Source organism: Bidens hawaiensis, unplaced genomic scaffold (assembly GCF_021521415.1).
Source record: "Bidens hawaiensis isolate Kalapana, Puna unplaced genomic scaffold, B.hawaiensis_p1.1 tig00027545_1, whole genome shotgun sequence".
Lineage (NCBI taxonomy): Eukaryota > Viridiplantae > Streptophyta > Magnoliopsida > Asterales > Asteraceae > Bidens > Bidens hawaiensis.
In genome coordinates this window covers 106,372-121,022 of record NW_027494461.1, presented here as the reverse complement: position 1 = coordinate 121,022, position 14,651 = coordinate 106,372, and the positions used below count along the sequence as shown (strand labels likewise).

Here is a 14,651-nt window from a genome sequence, read left to right as displayed (position 1 = left end):
GTCAATAGACTCCTCACGATCATTACAAACATGACATGTCCTAACTCAACCATCAAATTAGTAATTAATTTAGTAATACATCATTCTATTCATAAGTCCACATTAAGTATAGGATATGTGATGAATATTAAACTCATGAATAAGAGAGTTTTACTTTAGTTCTCATATAATTTAGAATATGGGTATGGGATAAAGACTCCAATGTCAAAGTGAACATAGTATTGTATTGGGTATGGGAAAGAGAATGTGTAATGTTAATGATGTTAAACAAGCCTTATACTTTCTTTTTAAGTGCTCTTATATTATTATGTTTTTTTTTTCATTACAAAATGTGATGTTAATGATTCTTAATCACAACTTTGAGAAAAAAAAAGTTTGATTTTTGATGAGGAAATACCTTTAGGTAGTGTTGTAAAAATCAGAAAATATCGTCGCCTAGTCAGTAGTTGAAGGTCCGGTGATTAACTTTTAATCAATCTGTAATGTTATTCGCTAGTTGTCAAAGCCGGTCCTATGCGGCCCAAATCGCCTGCCAAAACCGGATCACAATTGGGGCAAATCGGGTCACAATGAGGCTAAATTTGTCAAAATCGGGTCAAAGCTTAACCTCTAGAAGGAAGAAAGAATGATGGAAGAAGATGACGACATCAGTTTTGCTTTTTGACAATATATTTAAACATATATTTTAATAGTGTACTGGAAATGGTCAAATGGATGAGGAAAACGTCTATCAATTTACTTATTTTGGAACTGACTAAGTCCAATATACTACATATATATTTATAAGCATTACTTGCCACATTTCTAGCCTTTGATAATAATACATAATGATCATAAGATAAAATAATAATAATAATAATAATAATACTAGTTTTCTTGTCACATTATTGATTACTACATTGTTTACACATTATGATATTTTATCTAAGTTGTTCTCTCTCTCTCTCTCTCTCTCTATATATATATATATATATAAATATAGAGAGAGTATGCCCACCATCCTACATTCAACATAACTTCTCTCTCTCTCTCTCATGGCTAAGCCTCATGTGTTGTGTGCATACACCATTTTACTATACATCATAAGCAACTTTGTTTCATCCATCCCAACCAAATCAACAACACCATGGAAAAACACATCACTTTGCTCATTCCAATATGAAACCCTACATCCAGAAATAGCAACCAAACTATTTCAAGATACCACTTCAATCATTACAGCTTCTTCAGATTTTGGTCAGCTTATTCACGAATACCCGTCCGCAGTTTTCCATCCTTCCACCATCTCCGACATCACCCACCTCGTTAAATCATCCTACACCGCTTCTACTCCTTTCAAGATCGCGGCCAGAGGACGTGGTCATTCCGTGAGAGGACAAGCAATGGCGAAAGATGGAGTTGTGGTGGAAATGAGTTCTTTGGTTAATAGTAGGATTAGGGTTTGTGGGTGTGAGCATTTAGGGTTTTATGTTGACGTTGGTGGTGAGGATTTTTGGATTGATGTTTTAAGGACCACGATGGAGTATGCATTGGCGCCGGTTTCGTGGACGGATTACTTGTATCTAACCGTTGGCGGAACCCTTTCGAACGCAGGGATTAGCGGGCAAGCTTTTCTCCATGGACCTCAAATCAGTAATATTATTGAAATAGATGTCATCACTGGTATATTCATACTCACACATTTCAGATACATACATACATATATATATACATGTGTCATCACTGTTATATTGTTAGCTAGGTCAATCAATTTCTTGGATTAATATTTTTTATTTATTTTCTTTGATGTTTGTAGGAAAAGGAGATTTCATGACTTGCTCAAAAACCATAAACTCTGAACTCTTTTATGGAGTTCTTGGGGGTCTTGGCCAATTTGGAATCATAACTAGGGCAAGGATTGTTCTACAAAAGGCACCTACAAGGGTAAGATCAATTGTTAAACACATTAAATAAAGATTTTTTAAAAAAATTTTATGTTGCACATAAGTACACATGTTCTTGGCTTTGGTAGGTGAAATTAGAATGATTTATGACGACTTTGCTACATTCACAAAGGATCAAGAAAACTTGATCTCACTTAATCACGGACCTGATTATGTTGAAGGCTCACTTATTATTAAGAAGAGTCCCGCAAACAATTGGAGATCTTCGTTTTTCTCAATCGACGACGAATCAAAAATAAATTTGCTAGCATGTAAACATGGAATCGTTTATAGCTTAGAAGTCGTCAAATACTATGATGAATCCAACATAAAAACCATAGATGAGGTACTCGATCTTCATGTTCATCTTGTAACGATTTTATAAATATTAAACACTTTTTTTTAATAATTGTTATGGTAAATATTTACAGGAACTTGATAATATGTTCAATGGATTAAGCTTTGAAAGTGGATATATTTTCATGAAAGATGTAGCATTTGTTGATTTTTTAAATAGAGTGAGGACTGAAGAGATGAAACTTGGATCCGAAGGGTTTTGGGAGATCAATAATCATCCGTGGTTAAATTTGTTCTTCCCAAAATCGACTATTTTGGATTTTAATCAACGTGTGCTCGTCGAAATTATTAAAAAAGAAAACAGAAGCACCGGTCCTTTCCTCATCTACCCGATGAACCGGAAAAAGTAATAACCATCTATGCATTATAATTACATGTCATTTAGCTTAGAGAAATAGCTAGCTTTTGATTTATATTGTTAAGAAGAAAACAATTTATTCAATTTAAAATCGTTTTATCAACCATGCAAACCATGCAACATATGGGTCCCTTACTTTACCATTAAATTCAAAAACGATTACATATGGGTTAATTTGATTTTATCAATTATTTAGCTAATTTAATTACTATAAATCTTATATATAGGTGGGATTACAGGACATCAGCCGTCATTCCAGATGAAGACGACGAAGACATATTCTACACCGTAGGTTTATTACACTCGGCTAGAAATGTTGAAGACAGTAAAATACTCAACGATCAAAATAAAAAGATACTACTATTGTGTGACGAAATTGGTATTAAAATCAAGCAATATCTTCCACAATATTACATAACAAAAGAAGAATGGAGGAATCATTTTGGTATCAAATGGAATGCGTTTGAGGAGAAGAAAGCTAAGTATGACCCAAAGAGGATATTATCTCCAGGACAAAATATTTTCTTTGGTTAAATTAATTGTTATCTAATAACATACATATATGTTATGGTATATATATGTATGCTACTCGTTGGTATATTATGTTGGATTGGTGTAGAAATATTGTGTATTAATGGGGTTGAATAAATAATATATAAAATAGTTAGTAATTAAGATTTAAGAATTATAAAATGGTATTCAAAAGAGCGCAGCTTATTGCCCGTTTGTCTGCCACTTTATTATAATCGATTTGTAGTATTTATTATATAAAAGTTAGATAAATTTTAAAAATACAATATAATTGGAATTACTTATAAGAGCATTCACACTCATGTAGTCTCTTTCCCCTTCCATGTACCCAAATTATAGGGAAAATGTAAGATCTTAGAGAGGATTCACAACAGAATATCGTCCCATTCATATAATATAAATATAATGCATATTTATTCACTTTTAAAAATTCCACCATATTTGATTCCCTATAGATGTTATTATACATAAACTTTTCACTCGTAACCAAATTAAAATATAAGATAATAGATGAATAATAAACCCCAAAACACTTTAATTTTCCTCGTAATTTGTGGTGTGGGGACAAGGACTCCAATACAGGAATAAAAATAAATAAATATCATATTGTTTTTTAGAATTCAGGTGTACGTGGAGAAGGGGATGTGTCCTATATTTATTATAATGTAAAAAGATATTATTTAACCGCTTATAAATACATGTGATGAATCAGATCGATGTGAGGTGTTTTATAAAAGAAAAACAAATTTTATGAATATATGTTTATTTTAGGTAAATTATATGAATGAATTAGATCATTATGAATGCTCTAATTAAAATAAATACTAAGTAACAATAAAAAAGGGTCACAACCATTTTTTTTATCATATATATATATATATATATTATTTTGTTGTAGAACCAATATTGCAAACAAATTTTTTTTTAACATTGATAAAAAATATCATTCCAATTCTTTGTAACAGTTTATAATATATCTATCTTATCAAACTTTTAAGCCTTATAACTTTTTTAGATATACTCAACTTCTTTTAGTTATGTTTTATTTTTCTAAACTTATTTAAAATGTTTACTACTTACTTTAAATTAGTTGAGTTCTATACTATACACTTTTAAGCTAATTTTTAAAGGATTATAAGGAGACTGGATAATTTGAGTTGCATAATGGTAAATGCATATATATATATAAGAGTTGAAACAGAAAGCAATTTGACAGTTATGACAATACCATTTATGCATTGACCGACATTAATTTCCCAATAGGTGTGATAAGTATTTGTTTAATGATATTTAAAACCGTATTAACTTAATTAGGAGAGAATAAAATATTACTAAATCAATTTAGTTGCATCAAAATTCATATAAATCTGAAACATCCTCAAAACATGCAAAACAAAAAGCAATGGCTCCTTTAACATTTGTTCTCATGTTGTTGTTATCACTCACTCCATTTTCATTTTCAAATCAAATTCAAGAAACCTTCCATAAATGCCTTTTGAACATCCTAAACCCTAATACTTTCTTCACCCCTAATGACACCAATTTCATCAACATGCTTGATTCCACAGCAATAAATCTTCTATTTCGAACACGTTCAACTCCTAAACCCGAGGTCATATTCACCCCATTGGGGGAAACACAGATCCAAACCGCGGTAATTTGTGCCAAAAAGCTTGGGATTCACCTACGATTTAGAAGCGGGGGTCATGATTATGAAGGCGCCTCTTACACGTCCGTTTTGAACGATTCTTTTATTGTTATTGATTTATCGAAAATAAGTACTATTTATGTTGACACCGTGGATAATTCGGTGTGGGTGGAGGCCGGAGCGACCCTAGGTGAGCTTTACTACCGAGTTCAAGAGAAGTGTAAAACCCTAGGGGTGGCAGCCGGGATGTACATGAGCCTGGGTGTGGGCGGGCACATCACAGGTGGCGGGTACGGGTCCATGATGAGAAAGTATGGCCTTGTAGCTGATAATGCATTAGATGCAAGAATTATTAATTCAAACGGGGAGATATTGGATCGGGGCTCCATAGGGGAGGACGTGTTTTGGGCTATACGTGGTCGCGGTGGTGGGAGTTACGGAGTCATAGTTTCATGGAAACTAAGACTCGTGTCTGTCCTACCAGTCGTCACCATATTTAATGTTGATAGGACATTAGAACAAAATGCCACCAACATTTTGCACAAGTGGCTCCCACATTTGATGAGAATCTTTTTGTAAGAGTTTTTATCAAACCGTCAAATGTTTCCGGGAACACAACTGACAAAACGGTAACTACAACTTACCAAGCACATTTTCTTGGTGAAGCGGATAAACTAATGGAAATAATAAACGTCGGTTTCCCCGAACTTGGATTACGAAAACAAGATTGTCTTGAAATGAGTTGGCTCCAATCGGTTATGGTACTCTCAGGCTACCTAGCCACCTCCCCTCCATCGGATCTCATGTCCCGAAAACCTTCGTTTTTGAACTACTTTAAAGCAAAATCAGATTTTGTTAAAGATGTAATACCGGAAACCGGGCTGGAAGGGATGTTTAAAACAATGTTGGCCCGGGAAAACAACCTGTTTATGATCTGGAACCCTTATGGCGGGAAGATGAGCAGGTATCCGGATACATCAATCCCATTTCCACACAGAAATGTGCTTTTTAAGATTCAGTATGTGGCTTCATGGATGGATGATGAAAAAGAAACCATGAACACACATATTTTGGGACTTCACAAGGTTTATAGATACATGACACAATATGTTACAATGTCCCCAAGACAAGCGTATGTGAATTATCGAGATTTTGATCTTGGAATGAATAATAAGAATGGGAGTTATGAAGAGGCTCATTCGTGGGGAACCAAGTATTTTAAAGATAACTTTAAAAGAATGGTGCATATCAAGACTCAGTTTGATCCAGATAACTTCTTTCGCCATGAACAAAGCATCCCGATTCTTTCTCTATAGGGATTATTTTTTTACTTTATCATAGGTCAAGATTGTGGTTCCATATTTGCAAATATTTATAATAAATTCAGAAAAAAAAAACAAACAATCATCCAACCCAAGGATTGTGATTCATTTCCTTAAATACATGTTTCTAAAGAACTGAATAAAACAACTATTTTGCCAAATTTTGTTAATTATACCCCTCTTTTTCACCTTTTTTAAATGTTTTTGGGGCTTAATACGTACCAAAAGTTAAAAGGTTTTGAAATGGGTTAAACCGTGTATTGACGGTTAAAAGCTAAAGTAGTCGAATGTCACGTTCAGTTGACTTTCAGGGCTATATTGAATAGGATTAGAAGGGATAGAATTTAAGGGGATGTTTGGTAGAGGGATTTGATTGGGGAGAAATGGAATTAGAAATATTTCTTTTGTTTGTTTTCCACTTTTCATTTCTATTTCTCTTTCTATTTATCTAAAACTAGAGAATTCCATTTCTCTTTAAAACAAAGAGAAATCCATTTCTCAGCAGCCTCCTCATAGCATGTCACCACCTCGTCTCCGGCCACCACCTCGTCTCCAAGTCTGCAACCGCCACCTCGTCTCCAAGTCTGCAACCACCACCCCGTCTCCGCCGTTCGCAGTGGTGAACACAGAGATGGTAACCGGTTGTAGGTTGCAGGTGGTACGGGTGAACGGAGATTAGGGTTTCAAGTGGTGGTTCGTGGTAGGTTAGGGTTTTCAGATGGTCGGGTGATTGTGGTCGCAGGTGGGTGACAGTGGTGGTGGAAACCGGCGGTGGTTGCAGGTGGCTTCTGATTGTACAAGTGTTTTGGGTTGATCATGATCAATTGGCTTATGGTTGTAGAAATGGTTATGATCGGTGTTGTTATTGTAGCATAACACTAATGTCTAATGATGTTTTCGGACATAATGTGACATGATGAAGAAAAACAAACTAGAGTCCATGGCCAATTGGCCACAAGACTTTTTCTGAATATTGTAATGTTTTTTTTTTCTTTTCTTTCTTTTTTTTCTTTTTTGCTTTTCATATGTAACAAGTGTTTTATCACAGGTCAAATGAATCTAAGCCTTTTACTTCTTTTCATCCAAGTATTACAGTAACATTCTAATAAAGTGTTTTGTTCTACAAGACCATCCATTAATGTTCCGCCATGGTAAGGGCGCCTATTATATATATATATATATATATATGTATATATATATATATATATATAATGTATGTGTGTGTTTGAGAGATAGAGAGAGAGGGCCCCATCATAGAAGCCCATTCACGCCCGACGTTCCAATCACCTTCACAACCGGCGCCCCATCACCAAGGGCGCCCGCCATGTCACCTGTTGGAGCCCCATAGCGTATGATCTAACAATTTAAAAGGTAATTTGAATACATTTGAAGACTCTCAATTGGTGACTGGTTTTTTTCTTAGTTATATATTTTATCTTAAACTATTATTCCTTTTAAACTTAAAAATAACCTAAAAAACAACATATGTGAGTTATCAAACATTCAAGTATATTTCATTCATACGGTAAGGTGTGTGGAAAAAATGCGACGACGACAAACATTTTCGTTATTTCAAAAGATAACAACTTCAATACTTTTTCTCTCTCTTTTTTAACAAATGACTAAAGACTTTTATTTTGAAGTGAATTTGTGGTAATTCAAACAACATAAACTTATTTATAAACAAAGTTAAAATACTCAGCTTAATACAACATATCATTTCACACCATGCGTATTTTTAAACCGGTCACGAATAACTTAACTATTATAGAAATGACCTTCTCAAATAACACATTTCACTTTAAACTCGTTAGTGAAGCAATTCGAATTCGGTCGGTATCGGTTACGTTGTTACAACACCGGCATTAAATATGAAAAATTGCCAACGTTCAAAATAGTATCGATACATGTATAACTTATGATCAAAATGACATGAACTTGGTTATAATACAAATAATATATTTAAAATGATGTTTACTCGACCATTAATGTCCAGGAATTGCGGCAGTAAATCAATGTGAATTCGACTAATAGCGAATATGTTCGTTATGGTTTCAAATATAAATCCAAATAATAAATTCTTCAAATTAAAATATTTAAACCCAATAGAATAAGAAAAAATATACAAAAAGAAAAAGAAAAAATTAGTACTTAATTTAGGCCTCGAACCAACGTTGTTGAGTGATCAAATGCCAATGACTAAATAAGATACGTGTACAACCATCAAACTACAAAATCTTGAATTGTTTAATCATCAAAAAGGTATGTCTAAATATATATAACTAGTTTTTAGCCTCCATGTTACGCGTGTTACTTTTAATTTAAAAAATTATTATTGTGAATATATATTCTTCATTTTTTATATATTTTTCTTCGTGGTATCTCTAACGATTCTATTATTTTAAGCAATGTATTGAACATATTCATATGATAACAATGAAATTATTTTTTGGTTTTTGGTTTCATTTTGCTTTAGGGTTTAGCTTTTTTTTTCCCATTCCGGTTCACTTTCGGTTTTGGTTTCAGTTTCTTCATTATCTACTTACAATTTTTTGGCTTCGTTTCGGTTTGATTTTTCTGGTTGGTTGGGTTTAAGTTTTTTTGTTTTGTTTTTGGTTTCAGATGTTTAGTTTGTTTTAATTCGGATTCAAATTGTTTGGTTGTTGGTTTTGTTTCCATTCGTTTAGGTTTGGTTTGTTTCGGTTTGGTATTGGGTTTTAGTTTCATTTTGGTTTGGTTTGGTTTGAGTTTATTTGGTTTTAGGTTTCACTTGATTTCAGTTTCGTTTAGGTTTTCTGTTTATTTGTTTTTGGTTTCACTTCAGTTTCAATTATTACTATAAAAAAGACGCCATAACTAATCAAATTCAAATGAAACAAATTATTAATGTAATCAATTAGCAACCACTCCAGATTGGCATCGACTCTCTGTATACGATGGGTAGCCCGATACCATTAACAACCTGCAAATTAATAAAAAAAGATTGAATAATCTAGCTTGAGTTCTTTCTTATTACAGATTGTTTAGCTAAAAAATCTATCAATGAGATTCACCGTCAAAAATCTATCAATGAGATTCAATGTCAAAGAGAGTTTTAATGTTTTTACACCAGCACCACACAAAAAAATAGTTAGTAGAAGTAGAAATATCATAGAGCCATCCCTTCTTGAAAGAATACAAAAGGAAATTATGTTACGCATCTAGTGATAGTCTTGAATATTAGATACTAATGCTCGGCGGATCAAGCATTTTTCTTTAAAAATTAAAACACTAAAGCCATAAAAGTATGAAGTCACAAATTTAAAAGGTAAAAATATCATTTCAATTACATTAAGCGAAATAAAAGGCATGGAATAAGGCAAAACATTGAAAGGCAACACAAATATTATAAAAGAATGCAGATTACATGGAAACAACTTCATGCGACCACCATAAACTTCAGATCATCAAACATCGCATTTACAAATTTCAACACTAAACCAAGCATGTAGAATATGACATAACTAACTGGTGTGATGCTACATATCACCGATGTCGGCATGAAAGCGTCTTGGGTCGGGTAACAGGTCTAGCCGCACGGTGCTCGCTGTTCAGATACACATACAATTGTTAATAAATAAGTACCAAGAAATGTTGATGATCATGTGGTTACATATAGAAGCTCAATTTAATCATCCAAACCCTAATTTCATAGTTTGGAGATGGAAATTATTTAAAACGCGTTCCTCTGGAGGGGCTAATAAGAGCTAGATAAGTGCACAATTGCACACATCAGTTGTTGATTGACCTGGGTTGCTTACTTTTCTTCTTTTGAACTGCGAAAGTAACCCTACTCGCTAGTGATGAATGCATTTTTATGTTAATAATGGATTTTATATGCAACATAAGAATGCTCGCCGTAGGAAAAAGTCCTTCTCTTCACATCTCGGGTCATAAGTTCAGTGTATTACCTAGAGTAATCTGTATATTACACTTTTCGACCCCAAAAAAATACTGTGAACGTGTCAACGGGATAATGGATAAATCAAACTTTCAGGTCAATTGAACACATTTTGACCATTACAAAAGTTACCCATTTTGCTACATAACCTGCTTAAATATTGAATAGATGGATAAGCAACTTTGGTCCATATTCTTCCTTTACAAACTTTCTTTCATAGAGAGCCTTAGTTTCCAATTATGAAATAGTAGCATTGAGTTCACCTTCCTTGCTTGTCATTGCAACTAGGCCTGTAAACAAACCGAACAGTCAAATTGTTTGGCAGAAAATTCGTTTATTGTTTGTTTGTTTGTTTAATAAATGAGCAAACATCAATAATTTTTGTTTGTTCATATATTGAAATGAACGAACACGAACACAAGTTTTGTTATTTCATTTATGTTCGTTTATGTTTGTTTATTTATTTTTATTTATTTACGTTCATTTTTGTTCGTTTAAATTTTATAAATAAAGAAGTAGGCATATTTTTAGTATATATTTTGTTTTCGTTAACGAATACAGGCTTATTTGCAGCCTTTATAAACATATACAGTTGATCAACTTAAAGTAGCCACTTGTATAGTTGTATATTAAGATATGTAACACTAATTGATTATTATGCATATCCAAATAACCAAAAAAATTGCACTAAACATTAAACCACACTCAGAAGTATGGAAACGCAATACATGAGCTATCAATAGAGGCTACTGGAAAAGACTTTTTTCACACATCATCTTCTATGCATCAAGTAAAGATAGTATATAATACAAAAGGTGTGCCCGTTTTCTAGTGAAATCATCACACAAAATAATATCACAATCACAAACATGAGTTGTTATGCACTGTCGATGCACCCTTTTTTTAAACCAAGAGCTATACATATAACTATCAAAATCATAAGCATATCAGCAGAGTATCATTTACCAAATTCCAATAACAATAAACAATAAACAATAACAATAACAATAACAAACAATCAAAATCATAAGCATATAAGCAGAGTACCATTTACCAGATTTCAATTGAGCATAGTTTATAATTCACACCATAGTTTAAGAGGAAATCATCGTACTCAATAAATCCCACCAATAGCAACGCTACGGTAGTAGGGTTTGAGGAGGGTAAGATGGAGACAGCCTTACCTCTACCCCCTAGGAATAGAGAGGCTGCTTCCGGTGAGACCCCGACTCGATAGTAGTTTTGCATCAAGCTTTGAACATAAGGCACATACCGACTGTTTGGTGCATATACCTTTGTCTTTCCGCTATCAACGCCACCACATGATGCCTAATTAACCTCCCGCCACTTTTAACATTATTTTCACGAAATAAGTAAAATAACGTCAAAATTAGTACAATTTCACCTTTGCCCGCCCGAGGGCCCACGACCCCACACATGAATACATTATATGCGTGCACCATAACCCTGGTACCGGCACAACTAAACGGTTTATAAAAGCTCAAAAATCGAATTTTCGGCTTTTGGTTCAGTTTGAGCCCAAACCCGTCCCATTTAGTCATGCATACCCTTAACAAAAAACATCAAACTTTTAAACCGAGCCAAACCCGAGCTTTCCCTGGCTCAGCTTGGCTCGTGAACAGCACTAATTATAGTTTTGGTTTTGAAGAGATATAAGGAATGATGGAACAGTTTACGTGATGGCGGAAAACCATATAGGCAAAGGCAAAAAAGACTACGATGAAGGGGAGTAATATAGGGGTGATAGTAGAGTAGACTAATCCAAGCAGAAAGTACAATTGTATTCGGGGCTCAGATACGGCCCAAGTTAAGGAACCGGCATCCATTGCCTCTTCTCGGTCCTTTTTGGTCTTTACAAGAAACACATTTTTCAATTGAAAAACAATAAAAGGAACCAATCTTAAGATCTCTGCAGCAACTCCTGACCAACCGTCTACCATTACATATGTTATAAAGATTATATGATTCAGGATTTTATCGTTCTTTAAACAGTTTAGAGAATCATGGGTTAAGTTGACCTGATCCAAACAAATTACTAATAAATACTTTTTACTAACTGTATATTTCTTTTGTTTAAAGTTGTTCATGGTCAATTCAAAGTTTCAAATAAGAAATTGAAGCAGCTTTAATATGGATTTCAGTCATCTCTAGACTCAGGCATCAATCCATGTGAAATTACTTGGAAGTTTAACTCAAAGAAAGAAGTTAGAAACTCAATTACTTGAACATTAAAGTTTGGCAATCTGCAATTGAACTCATAATCTATTTGATGCGAGGATTCACTGGTCTCTGGCGGATACACTGATTTAGAGATGATTAGGAGGTTAATCGATTTAGACTTCTGTATCCGAATGAGGGCGGTGGTGAAGGAATGAAAGAGTTAGGGTTTGATAAAATATAGTTTGACCCGACCCAAACCCTTCAAAAGACCCACACCCCGGGTTAAATCAATCGCGACACCTAGGATTTTTGGGTTTTCGTTTATATATATTATAGATAGATTGTAGTTAGGGGTGTTAATCGGGTCAACCTGATCGGGTTTCGAGTTAATCAGGTCGGGATAATCGGGTTTCAAGAAAAAATATAACTAATCCGCAACCCGACCCTATTAAGGTTCGGGTTTGTCGGGTTCGGGTTAATCGGGTTTCGAGTTAGTCGGGTCGGGTTAGTCGGGTTACTCGATATTTTGAGTAAACTTTAACGTCAATATAAATTCAAGACACATGTATAGTATATCTAAGTGGTATTATTAATTTTTCATGTTTCACATTCCACAACATGTATCAATAAGCCAACATCACAAGTATTCTCATCATTCAATCAAAATTCCCAACAAACAAATAAACACAATAACATGAGCCACCTTAAACTTCAAAACGAATCAAAATCCCATCATTTTTAAAATTCATTCAAAATTCATAATTTAAAAGACAAGGTCTAACATCCAAATTTCAAAATTCAACATCATATATTCAAAAGTCAAGGTCTAAATTTCAAGATCAACAAAATCCAAAACTTAAATTTCGTTCTTCAAACCATAGCCTTGTAACTTCTTCCATCAAATCTACATAAACAAAAGATTTCATGTAAATCCCAATGCTAGATTAAAGAAACATTTAAAAAATTATTTTTCAAGTTGAATTATTGTTTCGTGATCTTCCTCTTGTTCCAAATGACTTCCGGTACGAAGCCAATCTTGTGTGCAAATTAAGCATTCGATAGTTTTGTCACCCAAAGAACTCCTATACGAATCCAACACCCTCCCACTTGTGCTAAACACCGATTCTGATGCAATTGTTGAGATTGGAATAGCTAACAAATCTTTAGCCATACGAGATAAAATCGGAAATCTAGGGCTATTTACCTTCCACCAAGTTAATATATCAAAACTAGCATTAGGATTAAAAGGTTCAACACTTTCACCCAAATATTTATCTAATTCACTAATTGAGGAATTAGATGTTTGGCTCGCTTTCATCTTATTTCTCAACTTATCTCCAAAACTGTGACTTGTTGTACTACTTGTAGGATTGTTGATGTTGAAGTAGTAGTAGATGATATCGGTGGAGTATGAATTCACACATAATCATCATATAACTCTTGCATTCCATTCTTTATGTGTGTTTCTTTAACTTAACAAACGTTTTTCATTCCATTCCATAGTGATCTTCCAATACAATATCCAAAAATATTTCCTTGTTTCTTGGATCAAGTAAGAAAGCAAAATATAACATCAAATTCATACTATCAATATCTCCAAATTAATTGTCAAATTTAGGCTTCATCATCTTAGCAATATCATAAAGATCATGTTTATCCTTGGGTAGTTCTTCAACAATATCACATTGAAGTTGTTTTCTTAAAACCTCACGAATATTTTCTAGCTCAACAACAAGAGTATGTGATGTCACATACTTTGTTCCAGAAAATTTCAATGTAACTTCATGAAAAGTTTTCAGAAAAACACACAAGTTTCTTGCTTTCACCCAATCTTCCGATGTCGGAATTGAATGATTCTTTTTCCTAATCTCATTACCAAAATTGAATGATTCTTTTGCCATCACTTGCAACCACCCCCACTACCACCGCCGCCGCCTACCACCACCAACTACACGAACCAGGTGGTGGTTGTGGTGGGTGGTTGCAGTGGTGATGGTGGTAGTGGAGGTTGTAGAGGGTAGGGGCAGTGGTTATGGGTGGTGGGTGGTTGTAGTGGTGGTGATAGGCGTTGGCAGGAGGATGGTGGTGGTGTTGGTGGTTGGTGGTGGGTGGTAGTAGGTAGTGGTTGGAGGTGGTGGTTAGTAGTGGGTGGTAGTTGTAGTGCAGTGGAGGAAGGTGATGGTGGTGGGATATATTTAAAATAAGTTTTGATTTTACCTTTAACTTAGCCATTTTACACTTTTTGCCCAAACACTAACGACGTTAGTGTTTTTTAACGACGGTAGTGGTACAAGAAAATATATGAAAAGTTGGGAGTGCTAGCGGCCAATTTGTAAGTTGGGAGTGTCAGCGGCCAATATGCGAAAGTTGGGAGTATTAAAATCCAATTTCC

General features: G+C 34.2%; 1 protein-coding gene and 1 pseudogene across 1 annotated transcript; both read left to right on the top strand.

Moving 5' to 3' along the window:
• Positions 1-1,034: 1,034 nt before the first annotated feature.
• LOC143575603 (cytokinin dehydrogenase 3-like) lies at positions 1,035-3,171 on the top strand. Its single transcript, XM_077059927.1, has 5 exons — positions 1,035-1,662; positions 1,796-1,929; positions 2,014-2,268; positions 2,354-2,625; positions 2,865-3,171. Exons 1-5 carry the CDS (start codon positions 1,035-1,037, stop codon positions 3,169-3,171), a joined length of 1,596 nt encoding a protein of 531 aa, XP_076916042.1.
• A 1,292-nt stretch (positions 3,172-4,463) lies between these two features.
• Positions 4,464-6,132, top strand: LOC143575602 (monolignol oxidoreductase AtBBE-like 13 pseudogene; annotated as a pseudogene).
• The last annotated feature ends 8,519 nt before the right edge of the window (positions 6,133-14,651 follow it).